Below are 25,619 nucleotides of genomic sequence, written 5' to 3' on the forward strand. Positions count from 1 at the left end.
TCCCGTGTAAGAGTCGGGGTGTCTGTGCGACGTTTCGACGAGGTCTCACTCGTCATCTTCAGGCTGGTGCTTTCGGCTTCTTGTTACTGGAACAGAGCAGAATCTGGTGTTTGAGTTCCTATAAATAAATATATAAAGAAATGTTGCAGGCAGGGCCGGATTGAGGTTTGATGAGACCCTAAGCTGCTGAAGGTAATGGGGCCCTTGATATGTCCTTTGTCAACAACAAATTGTCGCTGTTTTTTGTGTTGAATTGTTGTAAACAAAAATTGCCCCTTTCCCTTATGGGGTATCTGAGAGCCCATACAGAGTCCTTACATAGGTTCCCTATTGGTGGGAGAAGATAACAGAGGCCAACCAGAGAATATTGAGAAGCAAAGCAGCTAGTAAGCTTGATCTTTAGTGATCTGTTGCAACAGGGTGCTCCCCTCACCCGCAGAAGGAGGACCCAGAAAAATGGTGTGCAAGGCCTTATAAAGACTTTGGAATTGCCACCCTGTAGATCAAGACCACCCCCAGAAAGGAGCACCCTGTTGCAACAGATCACTAAAGATCAAGCTTACTAGCTGCTTTGCTTCTCAATATTCTCTGGTTGGCCTCTGTTATCTTCTCCCACCAATAGGGAACCTATGTAAGGACTCTGTATGGGCTCTCAGATACCCCATAAGGGAAAGGGGCAATTTTTGTTTACAACAATTCAACACAAAAAACAGCGACAATTTGTTGTTGACAAAGGACATATCAAGGGCCCCATTACCTTCAGCAGCTTAGGGTCTCATCAAACCTCAATCCGGCCCTGCCTGCAACATTTCTTTATATATTTATTTATAGGAACTCAAACACCAGATTCTGCTCTGTTCCAGTAACAAGAAGCCGAAAGCACCAGCCTGAAGATGACGAGTGAGACCTCGTCGAAACGTCGCACAGACACCCCGACTCTTACACGGGAAGACACCCGAAGACACCAAAACCTGCATTCCTGTACCCGTGAAAATCTACGAAAGCATATATATATATATATATATATATATATATATATATATATATGCAGGTTTTGGTGTCTTCGGGTGTCTTCCCGTGTAAGAGTCGGGGTGTCTGGGCGACGTTTCGACGAGGTCTCACTCGTCATCTTCAGGCTGGTGCTTTCGGCTTCTTGTTACTGGAACAGAGCAGAATCTGGTGTTTGAGTTCCTATAAATACTGTTGAGGGGTGTGGTGTATAGCCTCCAACGTTCTAGGCAGAGAGGAAGTTCCTAGATTAGTGTGCCTTTTCTTCTTTTGTTCCTTAATTACTTGAGGGATATCTTGAGTGATTTCATGAGTGATATTCTGAATACCACTGGGTGGGTCATTAAGTGTAGATTAGTTGCTAAAGCTTTCGTGTCTTGACCTCTTGAGCTTGTGAAGAGTTTTTCTGAGAAGATGGCTGTGCTGCATTTAGTTGTGCTCTGGCTTGGCTTCGTGTATAGGGGCGAGCTGTGATTTTGTGCCTTGTGCCAGCCAGATCTGTGTAGGGATTGCAGGGGGGTGCAGCATCCGGAGGTGCCACTATAGTTTGGCTACTGGATGGACATATTACAGACTCCATCCAGTAGCCAAACTATAGTGGCACCTCCGGATGCTGCACCCCCCTGCAATCCCTACACAGATCTGGCTGGCACAAGGCACAAAATCACAGCTCGCCCCTATACACGAAGCCAAGCCAGAGCACAACTAAATGCAGCACAGCCATCTTCTCAGAAAAACTCTTCACAAGCTCAAGAGGTCAAGACACGAAAGCTTTAGCAACTAATCTACACTTAATGACCCACCCAGTGGTATTCAGAATATCACTCATGAAATCACTCAAGATATCCCTCAAGTAATTAAGGAACAAAAGAAGAAAAGGCACACTAATCTAGGAACTTCCTCTCTGCCTAGAACGTTGGAGGCTATACACCACACCCCTCAACAGTATTTATAGGAACTCAAACACCAGATTCTGCTCTGTTCCAGTAACAAGAAGCCGAAAGCACCAGCCTGAAGATGACGAGTGAGACCTCGTCGAAACGTCGCCCAGACACCCCGACTCTTACACGGGAAGACACCCGAAGACACCAAAACCTGCATTCCTGTACCCGTGAAAATCTACGAAAGCATATATATATATATATATATATATATATATATATATATATATATATGTATGACCTTCTTTTCATAGACAATAGCAGACCTGTTTTACATTTTAGACAAATAGCTCCTAAATTTCAAAATCTATGGCTGAATTAATTGCTGGTGGTTATAAGGAAGAAAAAGGTATGCACTCTGAGCCCATGTGCTCCATCCCCCCTTTCCTTCATGTGGAAAAAAGAGTCTAGAAATGCATACTTTACTTAGTGACAAACCATAGCTTGAGGATGCAACCAAACATGTTAAACTGGTTTGCTCAAACCATTTGGGATCCTGGTTTGTGGGTAATGGCAAACTACGGTTTACTGATAAAGAAACAGAATCTTCTAATCTCCTGCCTCTGCCTGAAGAGTAAGTAATGGGTGTGGGATTCTGAGGCATATGCCCCCAAAACACTCTTTGTCATTACATTCAAATTCCACCTCAATCTCCAAGTGGTAGTAAACTGTCCAGTAAAGCAAAGGACCTGTAAGTGAACACACAGTAGAAATGGGGCAATGTCTGGTCATAGAACAAGTTTTTCTCCCACCTCATAGTCACTGAAGAAAGTCAGTGGCTCAAACTGAATGTAGAAAACAATTGCTAATAAATGACCAGCTCATACTGTCTTCATTATGTTTACAGTCTTTTATTATTTATTTAAAGTGCTTATATCTGCCTTTCATCTCTGCGCTCCCAAACAAAACATAATTAGCTTCATATACATAAAATGATAAGTTAGCTTCTTATGCATAGGAGTATTATACTTTCCTTTAAGATGTACCTACCAGCAAGTGTACTGGTATGCCTAAAAGCTCGGACCTGCGAATCTGACAAACCAGTCAGAAGTGAGATCACGGTGTCCATCATATATTCATCATAAATGATGCTGTACTGACATTGTCGTATTAGAACTCCTATGAATTCACAAAAATTTGATCGAAATTTTTTCCACTGTGGCCCAGGCATCGTAAGTGGGTAATCACCACTGTCCTGAAGGAAGACAAAATGCACATACTATATTTCAGAAGTTTCATATTTTACATACAACTACTACACTGAGAGAATGCTATGTGTAAGAAACCTATTTTAAGGGGAAAGAGCACATTTCACTTATATTGTATCAAGACAAAAACAAAGGTTTCTGGATTAGAAAACTTTCAACAGGGAGGATGCTTGAGACAAAATTAGAATTAGAATAAGTTGGCTCTTCCTGTCATTGGCTCTGACTCCACCTACTGCTGGTCTCCCTCCCTTCTGCTCTATCGGTCCCAATGGGCACCAGTCACAACTTGGGTGCTCTTTGATCCACCATTATCATTAGAGGCTCGAGTAATGATAGTGGCAGAAAGTACCTTTTACTAAGGCTGGTATCCCAGCTGCAATCCTATTTTGAAATGGATAACCTGACTGCAGTGATCCATGCTCTGGCAATCTCCATTTTTTAGTTCCTGCAATACATTGTGTGTGTGGGGGGGGGGGTGCCTTTGAAGATGATCTAGCAACTTCAGCTGATGCAAAATCTAGCAAGAATGTTAATTGGGACACAGTGTTATGAACACTTCACACTGACCTATTTTACCTGCATTGGTTTCCAATTTATTTTTGCACCCAATTCAACGTTCTGGTTTGGGTCTATGAAGCTCTACAAGGTTTGGAACCTCAATACTTAACAGAATGCCTCTTCCTGGACAATACCTGTGCCTGAAATCATCTACAGAAAACGCTCTCTGTGTGCCCTCTTAATCTGGAGCTTGGGGGATAGACACAACAGAAGCCATTTAATAACAGAATAAAACTCTGTGTTCATAGTAGTGCTAGGGAGATTGCTCCATCAGCGAAATCATTTTCCTTCACCTGCATACTGCTCTGGGTGTGTGTGTCTTCTAACCATCACCACCCGGCGATGGGGGGGGGTGTAGGGGAAGGAGAACCACATTGTGTCAGCAGGACTTGTTGAATCCGGTCCTATCCTGGAGAACTCTTAGCACACTTTTACCTACAGCTCAAAATATTTCAGAATGTTTAATACTATACCTCATCAAATTCTTCCGTCATTTTCCTGATTATTTCTGCATTCTGCATGTTCCTAAACATCTCAATCCTTACAGTGCCTGTAATAAAATGAATAGGCATAACATACATATTTTACTCCACTTAAAAGTTTTTCCTATATTGCATATCTTGATATTCTGAACTACCTATTAAAGAACATTATGGCAAATGAGGAGCCTCATCAAATCCCATTGTACTGATTATGTCTTGTAGCCAGCAATAAAACTTGAGTATAATAGGAAATATAAGTGCAGCCTTTCACCAGTGAAACAGTAAGAGAGGACCTGCGTCTGTTTCTGAGGCCTGGCTGTTCCTCTTCTCTACTAAGAATACTGAAGCTTATGAAACAGCCTGATTATACTAGACTATTTTAATGTGCAGGTACGCGGGTGGCGCTGTGGGTTAAACCACAGAGCCTAGGACTTGCCAATCAGAAGGTCGGCGGTTTGAATCCCCACGATGGGGTGAGCTCCCATTGCTCGGTCCCATCTCCTGCCAACCTAGCTGTTCGAAAACACGTCAAAGTGCAAGTAGATAAATAGGTACCACTCCGGCGGGAAGGTAAACTGTGTTTCCGGCACTGCTCTGGTCGGCAGAAGCGGTTTAGTCATGCTGGCCACACGAACCGGAAGCTGTACACCGGCTCCCTCGGCCAATAAAACGAGATGAGCGCCGCAAACCCAGTGTGGGTCACGACTGGACCTAACGGTCAGGGGTCCCTTTACCTTTACCTTACTTAAATGTGCTCTATGTGGGCCTGCCTTTAAAGAAGCTTTGGCTGGTACTTGGCCTCCATAAGCCTAGATGCTTATTGTGGCTGACAAACCAGAGCATATAATATCTATATTGTACCAGCTACATTAGTTACCTGTTGGTTTTGAGGCCCAATTTAAAGTGCTAGTGCAGACATTCTAAATAGCTTGAGATCAAGTCATGCTAAGGACTATCTACATCCATATAAACTTGCCCTTAATACTGCCTCCAGATACCCTGATTAAGGGCCTGTCATCAGGATGGTTTTAAACCAGCCTTAAAGGCCTCCTTATTTAAAGCTGCTTTTAAACTAATATTTGATTACTCTGAATCTGTTTTAAACTGCTGCAGTTCTAATGTGCTATTTGAAGCTGCTTGATTTAAAATGTTGATGTTTTAATGTTTAAGAACCAAAGAAAAGCCCTGTTAGATCAGGCCAAACCTAATGCTCTTACAGTGGCCAACCACATGACTATGGGAAGTCCTCAAGCAAGACCTGGATGCAATAGTACTCTCCCCATTTGTGATTTGAGAAGCAGGCTTCCTCCAATAGTGAAAACAGAACATATCCCTCATTGCTATGGTCCACTGATAACCTTATCCTCCATGAATTTGCCTAGTCCTCTTTTAAGTTCAAGTTGGTGGCCATCACTGTATCCTGTGGGAGCATATTTCAAAGGTGCATTGTGTGAAGAAGTACTGTCATTAATTTTCCAACATTCAGCTTCATTGGATGCCCCCACATTCCAGTATGAGAAAAGCTTCTTCCTATCTACTTTCTTCAAACCATGCATAATCTTAACACCTCTATCATATCCTCCCTTAGTTGCCTTTTTTCCTAAACTAAAAAGCCTCAAATCTTGTAGCCTTTCCTCATAGGAGAACTGCTCCAAACCCTTGACAATTTTGATGGCCTTCTCTGAACACTTTCCAGCTCTACCATAGCCTCTTTGATGTGAGACAATGAGAAACGTACACAATATTCCAAGTGTTGTCTCACCATAATTTGTAAAATGACATTATGATATTGGCAGTTTTATTTTCAATTCCTATCCTGTTTAATAATGATTTGTGAATGGAATGGAATGAAAATAATAATTAGGCCCAACGTGGAATTCACCTTTTTCACAGCTCAGCACACTGGGTTGAAATCTTCATTGAGGTATCCACTACAGTTCCACAGCCTCGTTCCTAGTCAATCACCACTAGTTTAGACTTCATTGGCATATATGTGAGATGCCCCATGTACATCCCCTCAATTTGCACAGAGGGAACTGCATTTACCACTTTACTGCCCATTCACCCAGTTTGGAGTTCCTTGCAATCACTTTTTGTATCACCTTGAACAATTTGGTGTCATTGGGCAACCTTACTGCTCACTCCTAATTCTCTATCATTAATGAATAAGTTAACAAGAGCAAGTCTGAATACTGATACTTGGAGGACTCATCTCTACATCTGGGTATAGGGCAGTATATGAAATCTAATCATCATCATCATCATCATCATCACTCTGCTTCATGTGCCTTAACCAATTACTGATCCACAAGAGAACAGCCTCTCTTTTCCCATGACTAGTGAGCTTACTCATGAGTCATTGGTGAGGGACTTTATCAGAAGTTTTTTTGAAATGTGACTGGATCACCTCTATCAATATATATGCTTGTTGACCCTCTCAAAAAACCTTAGGGCTTATCCTTGCAGAAGTCATGCTGGTTCTGCTTCTGCAAGACCCAATCTTCTACATGCTTGATAATTCTATCTTTAACAATGTTTGCTACTAGTTTTTACTAGAATAGACATTAAGCAAATTGACCTGTAATTTTCCAAATCTCTCCTGCATTTCTTTTCTTTTTTTAAAAAAGATGTTTCATTGGCCATTTTCCAGTCCTCAATTATAGAAGCAATCTTAGAGATGTTACTTATTTTTGTTAGGTCAGCAATTTCACACTGGGGTTCTTTGAGAAGTCTTGGATGGATGCCCAGTGATTTGTCAGTTTTTAATTTGTCAGTAAGTCCTAGAACTGGCACCACTTTGGTTCCATAGACAGAGCACATGAATCTGATAATCTCCTGAGAAAATACGCACTCAGGAACATATTAATTAAAATAAACTCAGGGGGAATTGAACTTAACTCCTTAAAATCTTAGGGAGCTGCCTTAGCAGCACATTAAAGGGCCAGAGAGAAAAGCAGTTTACAATGGAAGGCATATTCAATAATGTATCTCTCTTGACCCTGGAAGCTGGAACCCTAGAAGCTGGTCATGGAGTATCATCCCAGGCAGTGGATGACAATCATGATGACAGAAAGTTTAGTATCAAGGTTTTTGAAGTTACATGTGTAGAAAAATATACCCAAGTGATGTTCCAGTACAAATGTCTGTCCAAATGCACTAATTTAGCTTCTACAGATAGAAAAGAGCCAACCAGATTTCTACAGCATCAAAATCTGCCATAATATAAAGAAAGGAAATGGTCAAGTAACTATCACAAGGCATTTTCTTCATGCAAGCAGTCCCAAACTTTCCCCAGTATGTGCTTATTTGGACAAACATTAAACTTCTTAACTGGAAGAACCTGGAAGTGGATGCTAGCACTGCTCAAGTCACAGTCCTAATTAGAATAAATGGGGGGGGGGGAGAGAACTTTATTTGAGCAGAAAGAAGTACACACAAAAGCAAAATGAGCAACTATAAATGCCGAACTTTCTTGATAGGCTCTCACATTTTGTCTGCTTAGAGTTTAATCTTAATGATGAAGCCATGGATGAATGGAGAAATCTAGAGACATTCTGAGCTGGTAGAGATAAAGGACTCTGTGTACATCTTGGAGTGAATTTAGGGGGGAAACCTACCAAACCTCTGCCGCTTTTCTTGGATAAAGAAAAAGAATGGAAGAAGTGTAAATGAAAGGGACATTTAAAAAAAATCTGGATGGAAAACCACAGCAAATACAGCAGGAAATGGGAATGGAAGATATGGCACTGGGTGCCAATGAATATAAAGTAAGAAAAGAATTATGAAATAAAGATGGAAGGACTTATTATTGTTTAATATGGAGGAATGGTTGTTGAGTATTGAAGACAAAGCTGATATGTTCGATTAGAGAAAGGTAGATTTATTAATAACAATAATTAGAGAACCCATTTTGGACTTTTTGTGTAAAACAGAAAATGAATTAATCTTTAAGACATCTGGGTTGAAAGATTTGAAAATATTGCCTAACAGAAAACAGATCAGTTGGATGTCACTCTAAAGTTAATATTTTGAATCATTTCTTTTATGTAACTGAGAGATGGAAAATTGGAAGTCCTTTTTATTTTCCCCCTTTTTTTTCTTTCAGTCTTCCTTTGGTGTTTTCTTTTTCTCTTTGTCTCTGTTTTGGTTTCTGTTTTTATTAGTTTGTTTTATCTTACTGAATTATGAAAAATCTTTAATAAAAAACTTACTAAAAAAATTATCGCCATCATTTTGTGAGGCTTTTTTAATTTGTTTTGCTTTTCTGGTTTGCCTAGTCCTCCATTTACATATTCTCCTTTGACTTGGTGATCACTATTTATAGCCTGGCAATCTGCCCAGCATTCTATATTTACCAGAGAAAGACACTAGGATTTGAATCTCAACTGATATTTGTAAACATTCGGAAGTTCTGGTTACCTTGAAAGAACAGGAATTGTGGAGGATAAATGTGAGGAGAAAACAACTGCAGTTGCATTGCAAGAGTAAAAATACAACTCTAAGTCCTGTGGGCGGTGTACAAGAATTAACAGTCATGTTTCTAAAACTAGATTTAAAAATTTCAGTCCTATGTCAGCCAAACATGTATAGGGGCTGCACATATCCAGCTAGTTTCTTGCTTATATAGTATTGGCAATCCCAGAGTCTCCTCTGAACAAACAAATTGCATTTTACACTCCCTGGGTTTGAGCCCATCTGGGACGGCAGATTTTGCAGAGGTTTGCAGTAGGGGGCTAGAAGAAGCAGATATCCCTACCCCTTCCTCATGGAAGTTACCTGTGACTGATTTGGGGGAGAGAGGAATTCCCTTTCCCCCCTACACCACAACTCACTCCATTCAACAGGAGTTGGAGACTGAATGGGGTGCTAGGGAAGGAGAAACAGCAAAGTCAGTTTCTGCCAATTCCCTTCTGCGGGCTTTTCTCTATGTCCAACATGTGCTAATCTCAAAAACCAATCAGTAATGTAACATCACATAGAAAACCACACAGACCAACCACCACAGTGCTTACCCTTAAGCAAAGTGAGTATACTATAATAGGTATAAAATCATGTGACAGCCATCATGTTTTCATTTTCATATTCTGTTATTAGCCTTATCTGGTTTTAGGTATTTGCTCATGTCTTATTCCACTGGGATTTCTTAATAAAATGTTTTAAAAGTTACCATATTCCTTACAAAAATGATTTTGTCTGGGTAAAATGCAGTCTTGCAATGACCTTTCTCTGAACATGAGCTTGGTTATATTAAATTAGCTGTGAGTTAAGTGTCTGGCTTCTAAGAAGTCAAATTTCATGTAATTTTTCTCTTTCCAAGTCTGTATTAGTGCTACATAACTTGGAGAACCATAAAAGTGACTAACTGTCCTAGGTAAAATTGTATTATTTTGTTTTTAAATAATACAGGACAATCATTAATGTTCAAATATTAGTAGCAAGATCGGCTATCAATAATAGAAAAGCAATAATAGGATCAACTCTATCTGTTGATGGATGGCCATCCTGACTCGGCCCCAGACACACTGACCAGATGTTTGGAAGCTGTGGCTGGATGGTTACGTGGGAGCCGGTTGAAGCTAAATCCTTCGAAGACAGAGGTCCTGTGGCTGGGACGGGGCGATATGGGATTGGGGGGGCAACTCCCATCTCTTGCGGGGGCGCAATTAGTGCCAGCACCGTCCGTTAAGAGTTTGGGTGTAATCTTCGACACCTCCCTTTCCATGGAGGCGCAGATTGCAGCTATAACAAAGGCGGCATTTTTCCATCTCCGCCAAGCTAAGCAGTTGGCTCCTTACCTCTCTCGCCCTGACCTAGCCACTGTGATCCACGCGACGGTCACCTCCAGACTGGATTATTGTAACTCGCTCTACGTGGGGCTGCCCTTGAGACTGACCCAGAAACTCCAGCGGGTGCAGAATGCTGCAGCGAGACTCCTTACGAGGTCTTCGCTGCGAGATCACATTCACCCGGTGCTATACCAGCTGCACTGGCTCCCGGTGGAGTACAGGATCAGGTTTAAGGTGCTGGTTTTAACCTTTAAAGCCCTATATGGCCTAGGACCCTCGTACCTACGGGACCGCCTCTCCTGGTATGCCCCACAGAGAAACCTACGGTCTTCAAATAAAAACATCTTGAAGGTCCCAGGCCACAGAGAAGTTAGGCTGGCCTCAACTAGAGCCAGGGCTTTTTCGGCTGTGGCTCCGATCTGGTGGAACACTCTGTCACAAGAGACCAGGGCCCTGCGGGACTTGACATCCTTCCGCAGGGCCTGCAAGACAGAGCTGTTCCACCAGGCCTTTGGCCAGGGCACAGCCTGACTCCCTCCCTCGGCAATCTTCGCAGAGCTCTGGCCCAATGGTTGCTAGTGGCTTGAATTAATTAATTTTTATAATGAATGATTTTAGAATGTTGTTTATGTTGTACCTTTGTACTGTTTTATTGTTGTTAGCCGCCCTGAGCCCGGCTTCGGCTGGGGAGGGCGGGATATAAATAAAATTTATTATTATTATTAATAATCAACAATTATTCATTGATTGCTGGTTTGACTTATTTCCAGCAAAGCAAAAGAATTAATTCCAAGTCTTGCAGATACAGGGGTGTCCCTTTACCAGACACTGGAATCAGAAACTATCAGAGAATACTAGCCAAAAGATAATGGCCTAAATTTAAGATTAGTTTATAGAAGGATACATAGATTTAATTATGATCCCCCCCCCTTTATACTGGATCTTATTCAGTATGCTTTCAGTCATATAATTCAACAAAATAGAACAATCCTGGGATAACTGTATTTTCCTTTACTTCTAAAAAGGGGCCAGGCAGTTTAAAACACAAAACGAAAACAACAAAAAGACTTAATAAAGCAGGCAGATTGTTACAGCCCTAGCTTCAACCAGATAATTTTAGCTCAGCTAATATGGCTGAGAATTCTGAAGCTTCTAAATTAAATTGATTTAAATCTACATTGTTCAAAATATAGTATGCCATAAAACCTGGTTTTATTGGCATGTGAAGCAGCATGACAAACTCAGCTAATGTGCTGAGGAGGGGAGGGAAGAAGAGGACAAAACACATGAACTAATAAAACCATCACTCGTAAAATTACAAGACGTTGTAAAGGGGGAAAAGAAAAATACCAGAAACGTTCCAGAAAACTGTATGTTCCAAGAGTGAATTGTTTATAATGCACGTGGATGCACATTCTCAGGATAATAATTAAACTACAAGGGACTGTGATTCTCTTTTGACTTTGAAATGCAGATTAAAAAAACCTTTAATGTTGGGACTCTGGAAAAGCTCCTGACCCTCATTGGTTACACCAGAGTTATCTAAATATGCTGATTTGTCTGTCATACAAATGAATAGTAATTAACAAAAAAAGGTGATTTTGCCACAAAACTCTTGCAATGTTGAAGTGCTTCTGTTTAGCTTCCCAGCCATTCCATCCTCATTATCCTAGTTTTCCTTCCCCGCCCCCAACAGTCACTCAGCAGTCAGCCTACTGAGCAGGGTCAACCCTCAGTGGCCCATTTGGGGATATAGAGGACTGTGTTCAGTCCTAGCTACATTAAAATCTTGCATTAAAAGCTCTCTGTTCCATCCCTGGGGACATTTTAAAATAGCTTCTCAGTACAGACCAGAAATTGGCATATCTAGACAATGAAACAGGTCTATTGCGACCTTTTTATATCTTATGTGTCACTTTTTCCTTTCTTTCCAGGCACGCCATTCCCCCTTCCCACCAAAACGTCAGTTTCCTCACAGCTCTTGCTCACACAAGATTCCATGTCATTGACCTCTTAAAGGACATTGATGTTGTTGTTGTTATTATCACCCCTGTTGTTGAGTTTTACTAAAGGGTGTCTTTTTAAAGCATTTGACAATCTCTGGGTTGCCACTAATCTGCTAATAATTCTCTTGTGCAGTGGTGGTGTAACTTTGGTTGCATAACCACAAATATGAAAATACTTCGTTCCATATTCTTTTCCATGCTCTTTAAAATACATTAGTTCTTTAACTTTGAAGAACAAGTTTCCTAACTATGGAGAAAGAACATTACAAAATATGGCAGCTAAATTCTAGTTAAATAAAGCTCTTATATATTTACCAGGTACCTAAGCGTTAATACCGAAGCTTGATTATTCTTTCAAAAATCTTACTTCTTTATTACCATTCTCTGTATAGATGTATTCATACAGGAAAACACATGAATACACAATATACAAGTTATCTATCCAGGTTTTAGGTAACACACCACATATTATATTCCCCATTCAAGAAACACATTGGATGATGAGTTATACAGATTTAGAACAGTTTTATAAAACTCTTATCGCTTATCCTTACCTCGGCATCCTGAACACTGGATGAAGAAGTTGATTAAATCCAGAAGTGCTATGTCCCTATCTTGTTTATATGATTCAATCCAGTCATCCACTACAGACTGTCAATAAAATAGAAGGTATATTCAGATATTCGTATCAGAACTTTTTATTTAAAAAACTTTTAGTTGTTTTCTTCAAAAAGTGCAAATAAATCCAGGTGGTTTATCATGACATCCCAAGTTTGTATAAACAGAACCCCTTGTTAGAGGGGAAGAGGGCTAACCCTCTCAGTTCAAAGGCCACATTTATCCCTAGTCAACTCTTGGGGGGGGGGGTATAAATTTGAGTGTACACCAGAAATCCAGTTAATTTCATTCAGGTCAGACTTCAGAGAATTGCACTATTATAAGCATGCAGAACTAATATGAGGAATAGTTCTAATTTGTCAGCAGTAACTCAAAAAAAGAAAAAGAAAAAAGAGGAAGCAATCTTATTTCAGTAAGTGTATTTAGATGATATCCAACTTAAGTCATTGATGTGTCTGCTCTGATAATGACTGGGTTGGATATCACCCTTAGTCTCCCTTCCATCACACAGAGAAACTGGACAACCTAGCGATCAAAACCATATCCCACAGTGTCTGCTTCAACACACATATACTAAAACTGTAGCTCATATTTAGAGCAACTATTTTTTTAGCATCTTTTCCCATTTTTCTACTTCTGTGCACACAGTATTTTGAGTCCAAGTGTCAAATTTAAAAGCTTTCCCATTATTTGGCGGATGAGCATTTTGGATAAGTTAATGAAAGTATATTATGGCTTAATAGTATCTCTTCGAATGTGGCATGCCCACCTATTAATTTTGATACGTCTGTGCAGCAGCTTCAAACATATATTCAACTGCTCTTTTCCTTAGGAAGACTCTGTACACTAACCCTCAGTTGCTGTGTACCTTAGCAATTACTACCCCACCTCTACTGTACTCTCAAAATGTTGATAGTTTCATCCAATGCTTTTTTCTAAAATCTGGTCTACACATATGTAAACCCACAATACAGTCACCTACACAGTAGTAAATAACATCCCCGAAGTTTAGCCATTTACCATTGCACATTGCTTTTTCCTCATACAATTTAAAGAAACGGCTGAGACAAAAAGTATTCCCTGAAATTTCATACTAATTCCTGTGTTTGGGGTACTTTTTTGTGCCAGCCAACAGAATGAATTGGGATTCCTTAAAAAGTCCCATGGGGGTTTTCAAACAAAAACTACATCTGAGGAAATAGACTTAGATAACATGGGCTTGTTGGGGGGGGGGCATTTAACTACCTCACGGTACATTTTAATTTGGTTTGGAATACAAAAAAGTCCTTCACAACCATTTTTTTTTAATTGCTTGAAATAATTATTCAAGAACTTCAGTGAATGCCAACAATCACAGAATTTGTTACTTATTTAAGATATAAATACATACTTGGGGGGACTCAATAGAATATTAACAATAGTAAATTACAAATACTGATTTACAACCAATAATCTGGTAACAAAAATGAATCATCTCTTAAGAATACTTTTAAAACTCATTACTAATTAAGATTCCATATTCCCATATAATCAAGATAACCCCACCCTTCCTCATAAATCCACAATAGTTGTACTTGGTCAATATATTTCCTTACTGGGAATTTACCCAGCTGTTCCTTCAAGTACTTTGTGGTGCCAACTACTAGTTTTTAAAATTTAACAGAGCCTTCAACAGGCACCCATAATTTTACCTGCATAGCACTTTTGCCCAGCTTCACCACCTCAAACAAAGTAACAGGTTCCCCTTCTCCATTTTGCTGGGGGTGACCATTAGCTCTTCCTCGACCTGTTCCTCTTATTCCAGTATCAGAACGGAATTTTTCTGCTGGAGTCTTTCGAGGCTTCTTATTGGCAGACTGGGAAACAGAAGAGCAGGGAGAAAGAACCTTGATGCCTTTATATCTTTCAGATCCTTATACTTACAGTTGTATTACTGAGAGTCCAGAGTTTTGAATTATCAGCAAGAAAAACAGTGCATTTTAAATATGCATCTTTATTATTCATTTCACTTCTATATGGCTTTATATTTTAAAGAAAAAAATCTCAAGACATTAGCAAGACATGACACAACAATTGCTTACCTTAAGTTCACAGGGCTGGATCCAGAGATAAGCATGCCAAACGCAGCTGACAGAACTTGACTTTTCCTCTTGCTGCTAGCTCCTCAATCTCCGAAAAAAGCTTCTTTCAAGGGTCAGGGGGCCTTATAGAATGGTTTGAGTATGGCAGGGATCCTTGATGAGGCAGCTTCTCACAAAAAGCATCGCCTCCTAATTTTTGAGAAATCCCCATTCCTCTCCAGCCCTCCTCAGCAAAGAATAACAGAGTTCCCCATTCTTTAGTTCTAGCTCTTGGGAGGAAGTTCTGCGGGAGAGAAGCAGGACAAGGAAAGTCTGTTTCTGCCAATCCTTTGGCATGCTTAGCTCTGGATCAAAGCCATTTAAACAGATATATGTATGGATGGATAGATGCAGGGCTTCTTTCAAGCCGGAACTCACTGGAACTGAATACCAGCACCTCTGTAGTGTAGTGGCTGTGCACCAGAGGCTGCAGGCAGCACAGCAAAGAAGAGAAGCTATTTTGCAGAAAGCTCAACAACTCTGGTTGGTTGCTCCCCTAAAAAACCCGGATAGATGGATATATGTGTGAATGAATGGAATGCCACACAGTAGATAGCTCTCCCAGTTCAACATTTCCACTAACCTTGAAGTACTTTGTAAAGAGGCACTACTTTAAATTTGTTTAGGTAGCTAACGCCCATGATCGCAAAGTTTTAAAATGAAAGAAAATTGGGAAAAGGCTGCAAAATTCGAGCTGAACATTTTGGTCATGTGTTATGGCCTTATTTCCAGCTACAAGACCCAAAAGGTACACTGGAAAAACAAACAGGGATATTATAATCAATACAACAAATAGTGTATTCTGGCATTGCTTCAAAGGTTCTGTGAGCAAAAAAAACAAAAAACCCCTCTTCCATTCATGAAGGGGCTGTTTACAACTTAGAAATAAAAATCCTGAGATATCCTCCTGTTTCTCCTAAGTCCTCCTTCCTATAGTTGAGGAGCAAGTAGTTATCCATTGGCATTTGCACCAATCACTTTCAAGCATGTCCACTTTACATCCTCATGTCTGAATTGCAAAGCAAACCTTGCTTTGCAATGTGAACACATACTCCTCTGGTATAAAACCTTTTCAGTGTCTGCTAAAAACATTTTTGTTCAGACAAGCCTACTCAGGTGTTTAGGTAGCTGAGGTATTTTTAAATCTCTTTACTGTTTGGCTCTCCATCTATGGTACCTCTCTTTCCTATGCTGATTTTCTTTCTGTCCTTGCTCTCATTGAGCAATCAATTTTCTTCTTCTAGAGTTTATGCTTCTGCTTTTTCTTCAAAGTAAAGGTAAAGGGACCCCTGACCGTTTGGTCGTCATGGACGACCCTAGGGTTGTGCACTCATCTTGCTCTATAGGCCAAGGGAGCTGGCGTTTGTCCACAGACAGCTTCCGGGTCATGTTGCCAGCATGACTAAGCCACTTCTGGTGAATCAGAGCAGCGCACAGAAATGCAATTTACCTTACCGCCGGAGCGGTACCTATTTATCTACTTGCACTTCGTCCTTTTGAACTGCTAGGTTGGCAGGAGCAGGGACTGAACAACAGGATCTCACCCCGTCGCAGGGATTCGAGCTACCGACCTTCCTATTGGCAAGCCCTAGGCTCTGTGGTTTAGACCACAGTGCTGTTAGTTTCTCTGTGTTGCCACTGTGCAGTGCTTTGAGTCACAAGACTCTGTTTTGCATTCCACACATTCCAGACTGTTGGAAGTCTCACGGAAGACAGGAGATGGATGTGATGTTACTGTTTCCTGTTCCTTTGTTTCAGTTGCTCTCTGCCTTTCACAGAGAGAGGATGTGTTTTCTGTCTGCGTAGTTAGGAATAAAACTCTTAGCAATGTAGCCTGTGTTTCTCATCCTTCCCTGCGTGCTGGACACTCTGCTGAATGGGGAAGTGTGCTTGGAGCCTAATCAAAGGCTCAGGCCGTTAATTATCGTCGGAGGATGAGCTTTATCAGCTCGGTCGTAGCAGAGATTCCAACAAGCACCACCCGCTTTCTTCAAAGTTTATGTTTTTAATTCCCTGCTTCAGACACTTCCATCTCCTATTTCCCCTTCACTCTCCCCCAATTTCAATTATTATTTTGGCATTCTTACCAAACTTCTCAAGTTACCTCAGGTTCTTATCCCTGTATTTTACTCTGTTTCCTGTAATATTTTGCCAAAGCATGTGTTAGATCTAGTCTGTCTGATTTTGATTTTCATCTGTGTGGCACTTCTGTAGGCAGAGTAATAGCCATAAGCATGGTTTGGCAATTTGGATGTCACATGAGGTCAAAGCTGACAAACTATATTTTGCAAATCGACTTCGGAGGGAGGGAGCTTGCAAGCTGACATCAAGGTTTTTGACAGCCAAATCATAGCCTGGCCATTCTGTATGAACTTGAGCAATAGACTACTAACAGAATTACTATTTATTTCACCTAATTCTAATGTCTCACTTTCTAAGGATATTGGCAATGTTTCTCTTCACCTTCTAGTTTTCCTCTTATTTTAGGTTCAACATTGTCTTTTCCTGGTCAGATTCATTCTAGTGCTAAATCTTGTGGCTTCCTTATAATATTTCTAAGATTTATTCAATTTTTTTTCTAAGAATACTGCCAAACTCCAGGTCAGGCTTAATTTCACAGATTGATTTTTGTATCTTGGGCAAGTTTTCCAGTTTCTCACCTTCAGCCTTTGATTTGTTAATTCTGGAGCATTGCCAGTGTGGTGTAGTGGTTAAGAGCGGTAGTCACGTAATCTGGGAAACCGGGTTCGTGTCTCCGCTCCTCCACATGCAGCTGCTGGGTGACCTTGGGCCAGTCACACTTCTGTGAAGTCTCTCAGCCCCACTCACCTCACAGAGTGTTTGTTGTGGGGGAGGAAGGGAAAGGAGAATGTTAGCCGCTTTGAGACTCCTGAAGGGGAGTGAAAGGCGGGATATCAAATCCAAACTCTTCTTCTTCTTCTTCTTCTTCTGCCAACCTTTCCCAGGTCTTGCAATGATAATCTCTCTCCTCTTTCCTGTACTTCACATTGGCTGCCTATTCAATCTTGCACTTAACACAGATTGAATCTTTACTTCTTAACTATTACATGCTCCAACTCCTGTCTATTCCTGCTCTTCCCTCCCACAGCTTGTTCTTGGGCTTTCTGCTGTTGACAGCATTTTTAATACATGTAAATCAGCACTTTGTTGCTGTCTGACAAATGCGATAATTTTCTGTTTATGTTGATGATACTTTAAATTTTCTTTTCCCCTTCCCATCCCCCATCTTGTCATCTTATTTTGTTGCAATATGAAATATTGGTAGGACTTGCCTGCTTTGATTTGCAATCTGCATGATTCCTAGCACAGCAATAGCAATGAAATTTAAAAGACTGATGATTGAAACATTAAATTGGAGTCATCAGTACAGTGCCCATAGATGCCACGGTGCCTGTAAATGCCTTCATTGGCAGAGACCCCAGACACTGAACTTTTGGGGTTCAACTGTTTTTTAAAGAAGGTGTCTAGCCCTCCTAAAAACAAGGCTATGAAGCAAAGCATGCAGGTACTCTAAGCAATTTCTTTGAAATGAGTCAATCTGGCTGCTTCTACTTGTCAGTAAGTCAAACCTGTCATTGATAAGTGAGCTGCTTGGACACCAGGCAATAGGAATTCCTGGGGTTCAAAGAACTGCCATTTCTTCCTGCTACTTTCTTTTCCTGCTACTGGCATATTTTAGTTCTTGAAAACTCTATAGTAGTACAGTGGTACCTCGGGTTACATACGCTTCAGGTTACAGACTCTGCTAACCCAGAAATAGTACCTCGGGTTAAGAACTTTGCTTCAGGATGGGAACAGAAATTGTGCTCCGGCGGCGCGGCAACAGTAGGAAGCCCCATTAGCTAAAGTGGTGCTTCAGGTTAAGAACAGTTTCAGGTTAAGAACAGATCTCCAGAACGAATTAAGTACTTAAACTGAGGTACCACTGTACTTTTGCCCGAAGCAACCAGGGTGCATCTTTTTGTGGTGGATTTGTTTGCAGTAGCTAAAGACTTTGCAGTTATTAATAATTCATTGTATAATTAACCTATAGTACAATAGGATACATGTCTACTCAGACATCTATTTGTGTTTAACGGGGCTTACTCCCATTAAACAGGGATGGGTACAGGATGATAACCTAGACTTTGGCTGAGGCTTGTCATTGGGGGGAAATATGGTTTGTGTGCCTTTAGTAGCTGTACAACAGGCAGAAATTCAACAGCTTGTCTTCCCAGTATGGAAATACTATCACGGGAAAAGCTCCACTATGACAGTATTCCCTCTAATTTTATGTCATGCCTCCCATAGAAGTCATTTTATGACTAGCATTCACAGCACTCTCTAAAAAACCAAAATGTGTCCACTGGTCTAAAAAGACTGGTGGCCCATGCATTAAGTGATGCCTTGCATGTGTGAATGGACCCACAGATAACATGAGGCAGAACTTTTACACCTCCTCAAAAACAATTATCTTCAATGAAACTGGGTTGTATAATCTACTGTCCATTCAGAGTTGGCAGTTATCATAAATCAAGAGATGCACATGCATGTGTACTTCAGCCCTGAGCCAGTCAAGCACAATCTGTGAAATCCCAAATTCATCAAAGACAAATTCTACTTTTTGTCCCATTATTTCTATCATAATTGGCTAACAGATGACTTTAAAGAGCAAGGCAAGTGGTGCTAAAATATAGGCAAGGTCTGCACAACTTGTAACTCTACTGTGTAGGTTGCCTATCAATAAACTAGGGGTAAGGAACTGGATCCAGCTGCCAGGCTCGATCCTTACCCACTCCCATCTCCCACAGGCCAACTTCTGGAGATGGGCAGGATCACACACCCGTCGATCACCTGATGTTGGTCAGGTGACTAACACCTGTCAAAGCTCAAAGAAGGTCAGCATAACTGATTAGCTAATTGTTGTTTAGAACAACTTTCTTTGAAGACATGCCAAGCAGTTTATTAGCCTTGGCAGCATGCCTTCAAAGAGGCTCCCATTAACTCAGCTCATTGTCAGTTAGGACAGGCCCTTAGAAGTCTCTGCAGAGTGAGAAACGCTCCTAGAAGTGGAATTATTTCCCCTTCTAGAGAGACAGCAGTTTATATTCTAAGTGCTGGGGAAGGGCGTTGAATACGAACTGTTTCCTTTGAAGAGGAAAAAATACTCCTTTTAAAAAAACAGAACATTCATGTATTTTAAAAACTTGTATAACACTGTATGAAAGTTCTAAGTGGTATCCAAAGGAATATTGCAAAAGCCCACTGAGCAGCACTTCCAAATCATTGTCAATTAACTAATAGTCAGGTGCCTGGAACATGATGCACTTGGGACTTTTCAAGCACCATTGATCAGCTGATCAGATGCCTGCCAAGCCACTTTCATGCTTTTAACGGTAGGTAGGTGTGATTTGGCTGGGAGGCCTGGTTGGCCTAATCATATAAGCAGGCAGTGGGTTTCACACCCTTGCAATACACCTTATATTTATACTGCCTTTCACAGACTGACTCAATTTATTATTTACTTATTAAATTTGTATACCGCCCTTCATCCACAGGTTTCAGGGTGGTTTACAACAAAAAAATACAAGATAAAAACACAAAATACATAATAAAAGCAATTCAGATTGGCAGGTCTGATACTGACTCTACATTGGGGTGGCTAACCTTTTTAGGGTCAACTCTCTGGGGGCTGCATGTCAAAGCTGCTGTGTGGCTGAGGTGTAGAGGTGGGCCTAAGGTATAAAAGTGGATGTGGTCAATTTTCACAAATTTCTTTTAAAAATTCTTTTTTAAAAGCCCCAGTAAGGGGCACACAGCACAAGCAGTTAGTGACTGTGTGTCATGTACCAGCCCCCACTCCAACCTAGGGAACTGTGGCTGCCCTGTCAGCCAGCTCTTGGGTCTGCAGCTGCTGCTTTTGAATGCCAGGTTGGCTATGAATAAGTTCTTCCTCATCCATGACCTGATTGTGGACAAATTGGGGGTTTCAGGTGGAATATACAGTAGCACCTCAGCTTACGCTATCCTCAGGTAATGTGGACTTCGGATTGTGAAAGCAGAAAACCCATAAGTGTTTCGCCATGCACACATGCGCAGAAGTGCTCTACTGCACCGTGCACATGCACAGAAGTGGTCCCTCCGGTTGCGGAAACCTTGGGATCTGACCAGAGCTCCGGAATGGATCCCGTCCGCAACCGGAGGTACCACTGTATATTGCTCTAAACACAAGCTTTTTTCTCCACCATTTTATTGCAATATTCATATATACCATATACCCACTCATCACTCATTTCTTAAAGCAATAAAGCAATATTGTGTGCAAACATGCCAGCATACATAAACAATCTATTAGCAGATATTGTTTTTCATCTCCAAACATTTATATGCTCCTGCCATTCCTTATATACCCTGGGTATAGCATAGATTCCAAGATCCAAATGTATTCTTTGTTATAAATGGTATAGTTATTTTTGTCACGTTTCTTTTCAGTTTGAACATTACTTTTTCTTGTTTCAGTTTGAAATATTTTTATTCTCCCTCCCTTTTGTATTTTTACCCAATCCAATTCCATGCTGACTGAAACCCAGAAAAGGATATTCCCTTGGATATTATTTATCTGATGAAAGCCTCTCACAGAGTGGTGGCAGTAGAGTGTTTGGTCTAAGTATCTGATAGCACTTACAATTGCAAGTATATATATCAAGTATGCAAAGACTACATTTCAGCATAACAAAAGACAGCAGGATAGTTACATATATTCAATACATAAATTCCTTCCTTATGTTCTATTAAAAGAGTGTTTGTTTAAACTGCAGTTTAAAGCACATGCATATAGTAAGGACAGGAAGGGTTATCAAAGTTACTGAGCATTTTTCATTAGGATACATTGTTTTCAGTTACTCCAGCTCATGAGTAACAAATATCCAACTCAGACCGCTTTAACATTGTGAGTTCTGTCTTTCATCAATATCCCTGCCTCCATTTCTTTGGGCCCCCGACTCATTCTGCTTGCTATTCTTCACTTTAAGCCTTGTTATTTCCAATCCATTCACAACACTTGCAAAAATCTCAAACTTTGTTCTGCCTTGTCATTCCAAGACCAACAATTCAGAACAAATTAAGCCAGCTGACTAAAAACTGTAAATTTAATAATACATAACTAGCCTCCCAATAAACAATATTCACTCCAATTAAAATACATGATTTTTAATCCCATGTAAAAGTAAAACAGATGGGCTCCTTGCTTGTATGCTGCAATTAACACTGCTGAATCAACTGACTATGCAAAATAAAAACAAACCAGAACGTGAACAGAGTTCAAAGACAAGTAGTCTTACTCATCGCCATCTTCACCCCAATATTTATTCAGGAAATTTCTTGTTGTTATCAGTATGCACAAGATTTCTAATACAAAAGATTTGTCCCCAGCTAACTTGCAAAAGATTCATGTGAAATAAGTAAATGTATTACTTCTTTGCTTCCTCCCTCTGAAAGTCTCAAAGAAGCATTTTGCGTTGCATGTTTTCCTATTTGAAAGCTCACAGTGTGAAGAAGCTGTTTCTCTGCTGGTTGTTGAATTGCTAGTTTCCACTCAGTGTACATGAGTAATACACATCAGCTACTGAAGCCCTTCATGTGTCATTCTGGCTCTATAGGCAACACAGCAAAATGTTGCCATCTCCTACAATGGTGTCACAAATCAGATCCTAGAGCTCCAGGTGTTGCCAGTTCCTTTACGTTTAGCAACTCACCATTTTGGATTATAAACCAGGATTCTAAGTTCATACATAACACTAAACCAAGCCTCTTTGAAAGAGAGACTAAACCTGGCAGAATTCTTCCTCTGAGCTATGCAGAAGGATGAAAGGGGGAAAGATCTTAGAAGCTCATGGCAGCTCCCCACCACACTGCTGAACTATGGCTTAGCTCAGAGGTTTTCAACCTTTTTGAGTCCATGGATCCCTTAACCAACTACATTCTTTCTGTGGCACCCATGGGGCTTAGGAGCCCAGCTATGTCACCCCTTGCCTGCAGAGCTCGCAGCCTCTCACTCTTTTTTGGACATCCTCCCTTGTGGAGGGGTCCCTCAGCCTCCTCTCCTCTCCCCTCTCCTTGGGAGTCCTCTGGGCAGCTGCTGCCGCCCCTGGTTTCTGACCTGCGCCCCCCTGCCCCAAAGGGAGATGCCTCCCAGAGGCACCATTCACATGCAGAGCTTATAGCCAGGGCTGCTGCAGTAAACAGCTGTGCAAGCCTTTGGGAGGCAAAGACGCAAGAGGGCATCAGAGGAGGGAGGGAAGGAAAGAAAGAAACAGGGACAGAGGTCAGTGTCACCATGGCACACTGGTTGAAAACCACTGGCTTAGCCTAATAAATATTAATAATTTAATAAGTTTATTAAGTTCATTTTAATAAGTTTACTGAGAAATAGTGGTCACAAAATGCATTTTCCCTCAACAACAAAATAAAGATAGTGTCTATTTTCAAAGAAATTCACATATGTCTCCCTCTCCTTACCAATTTAATTCAAGTCTGGGCTTTACCACAGATCCTGCTTTCACTACCAGAGCTCAATATAAGGAATAAATGGTGTCTGGGCATACAGAAAATTTTAGATATTTTATAAGTTTTTATCATCAGTAAAAGTTCTTTTTTAATATTCTTTTTTAGTGCTTTCCACACTTTTGCGGCATTTTGGTTAGCCCTAATAAAGGTATCACCCAGCGGATTTAGGATTCCCCCTCCCTTATAAACCAAGAGAGCTACCTTTGTAGCTGATTTTTAAGTTCAAATAAGCTCTTCCAATCACCTACTATCTCATTTCTAACTGGAGACACCAGGGATTGAACTTGCAACTTTTGAATGAAAAGGATATGCTCTATCACTAAGCTGATGTTTCCTCCCAAAAGGCTTAAAGGCTGACCACTGGCCAGATATTCAAGATTTCAGTTACGCAAATGATAATTCAAAGTCTTGATACAGTATCACTTGCCTGTTACATGCTTTCACATGAGAATTAAATTATCCCATTTTACTCATTTTAGTCTCTGGATCATTCATACATATTTTTGTTTGGGAGGGTGAGGCTCTCCAAATTAGAAGGTGAAATTGGGAGGGGACGATCTGGCAAAAGCCTTCATGGGATGTTTGCCAGGAACACATATCTGAAAATGTGGGACTTCTGTATCATTTTATTGATTTCTTTTGAATATTTATAGGCTGTCTTTCCAAGCAAAGCTCTCTCAAGGCAGATTACATAATAAAAACTTGGAAATGCAACAGTAAAAGTATTAATACAAAAGAATTTCTACATGTACACAAACTTAGTCAGCAGTAACACCCACCCACCCCAGAACATAAAAACCAATTTACCAAAGTAATCTATTTCACAGAGCAATGTAGCAAAAAATATACATTATGTATAAGCTTCCTGAAACAAATAAGCCCTCAGAGTCTTTCTAAAGGTCTGTATGGCATCTCTCCCTTCCTTGTTTAACCATTACTGGCAGTAGAGACAGAGAATTTCCAGTGGTAACCAGATTTTCTGTTTCTATTTTTGTCACACTTTGCCAAATACAACACCTGTATTCACTAAAAGAACATACATGTTGCATAATACATGTGTTGCAAAAGGGGGGAAGTTGCATTATTTTATATTACATCAGTGTTTCCTGAAAGCTAACAGTGCATGCATGAGTGCTAGCAACTGAAATGACTTTATTTCTCATCTCCAACTTTTATTACTAAACACTGAGTGTATTTTAATTGGAAACACACACGTCATGTCTCTTAAGTCAAGTAAGATTTAAGCACTGAGCTGATTTCTTAAATGACATTTATTATTGGCACTAATTGCACCAGAACTCTCCCTGCGCCGTGTGGAATATTGTGTAAACAATAAAATGATAACATCAAGACATTCTAATGCAAATGGATTGAACCAATAATTATAACCAACTGCCCACCAAAGCCTGCTCTTTAGGAAAGTCTTTAAAACATGCACAATAAGCTTCTTCAGAGCGTTGGGTGTCATATTTTACCAGTGATAACTAAACAAGAGGGTCGTCTTCCAGCGTCCTGGATTTTTTCTTACACAAACTTATACTTCTAAGCCAGTTTAATACCACCATTATAGAAAAACAGTTGTCTCAAGTTGAACTGTATACTGATATTTCTTTGCAAGAGATACTTTGAGACTGTTAGGATCTTGCACTAATTGCATCTGTTCAGACGTATGGCAGACTCTAGGTCATGTAAAACTTAGTTGACTCCTGATCAGCTACTATTTTCAATACAAATGAAAGAAGTATCTGTTTTCCCTTCTGCTAACAAGCAAACTTTGTTCTTTCCCTTGACAAGGAGTAGACATTTTGAATAATACTTTTATATTTCAGACTACATTATTACAACTAACTGGGGAGAAACAACAAAACTAGACTTCAGCACATGCTGAAGGTCTCCCACTGAGACCTTTGGGACTTAGAAGCACTCAACTTTTGCTGTATTAACTGCTATTCCAGCAAGTATTGAGTACATTTGCTTAACTCTTATCAAGGCACATGCTGACAAGCCTTACTATGGAAATTTTGGTGTCAATTTAAACCACCCCAAATTAAAACAATTTAAAGACCAAATAATGAAATCACAGCATATACGTTTGAAGGAGGTACATGCCTTTAAAAAAAAGTCATTATGTACACTGGGTGCACATGTATCAGGATGCTGAGAGCAACTGTAACTTGTGTGTGTGTGTGCCTATAGTGCATATAGAATTCAAAGAAAGGTAGCTGCTTGCAATATTAAAAACTCAGCACATTACACACTGTAATATTCAATGCCAAAAAATGTAACTTAACCTCTAAAGATTCTAGTGCAAGAAACAAGTCCCAATC

General features: G+C 40.3%; 1 protein-coding gene across 1 annotated transcript in view; it reads right to left on the reverse strand.

Annotated features, from left to right (window-relative positions):
- STAG1 (STAG1 cohesin complex component) overlaps window positions 1–25,619 on the reverse strand; it is a 103,989-nt gene that overhangs the window by 33,667 nt on the left and 44,703 nt on the right. Inside the window, exons 4-7 of the mRNA XM_082221711.1 lie at window positions 14,299–14,463; window positions 12,544–12,640; window positions 4,189–4,265; window positions 2,940–3,144 (exon numbers count right to left, since the gene is read on the reverse strand). Of these exons, the coding sequence (XP_082077837.1) occupies window positions 2,940–3,144; window positions 4,189–4,265; window positions 12,544–12,640; window positions 14,299–14,463 (544 nt within the window). The remainder of the gene's footprint in view (window positions 1–2,939; window positions 3,145–4,188; window positions 4,266–12,543; window positions 12,641–14,298; window positions 14,464–25,619) is intronic.

The sequence above is a fragment of the Podarcis vaucheri genome (genome assembly GCF_965113315.1).
Source record: "Podarcis vaucheri genome assembly, chromosome: 5".
NCBI lineage: Eukaryota > Metazoa > Chordata > Lepidosauria > Squamata > Lacertidae > Podarcis > Podarcis vaucheri.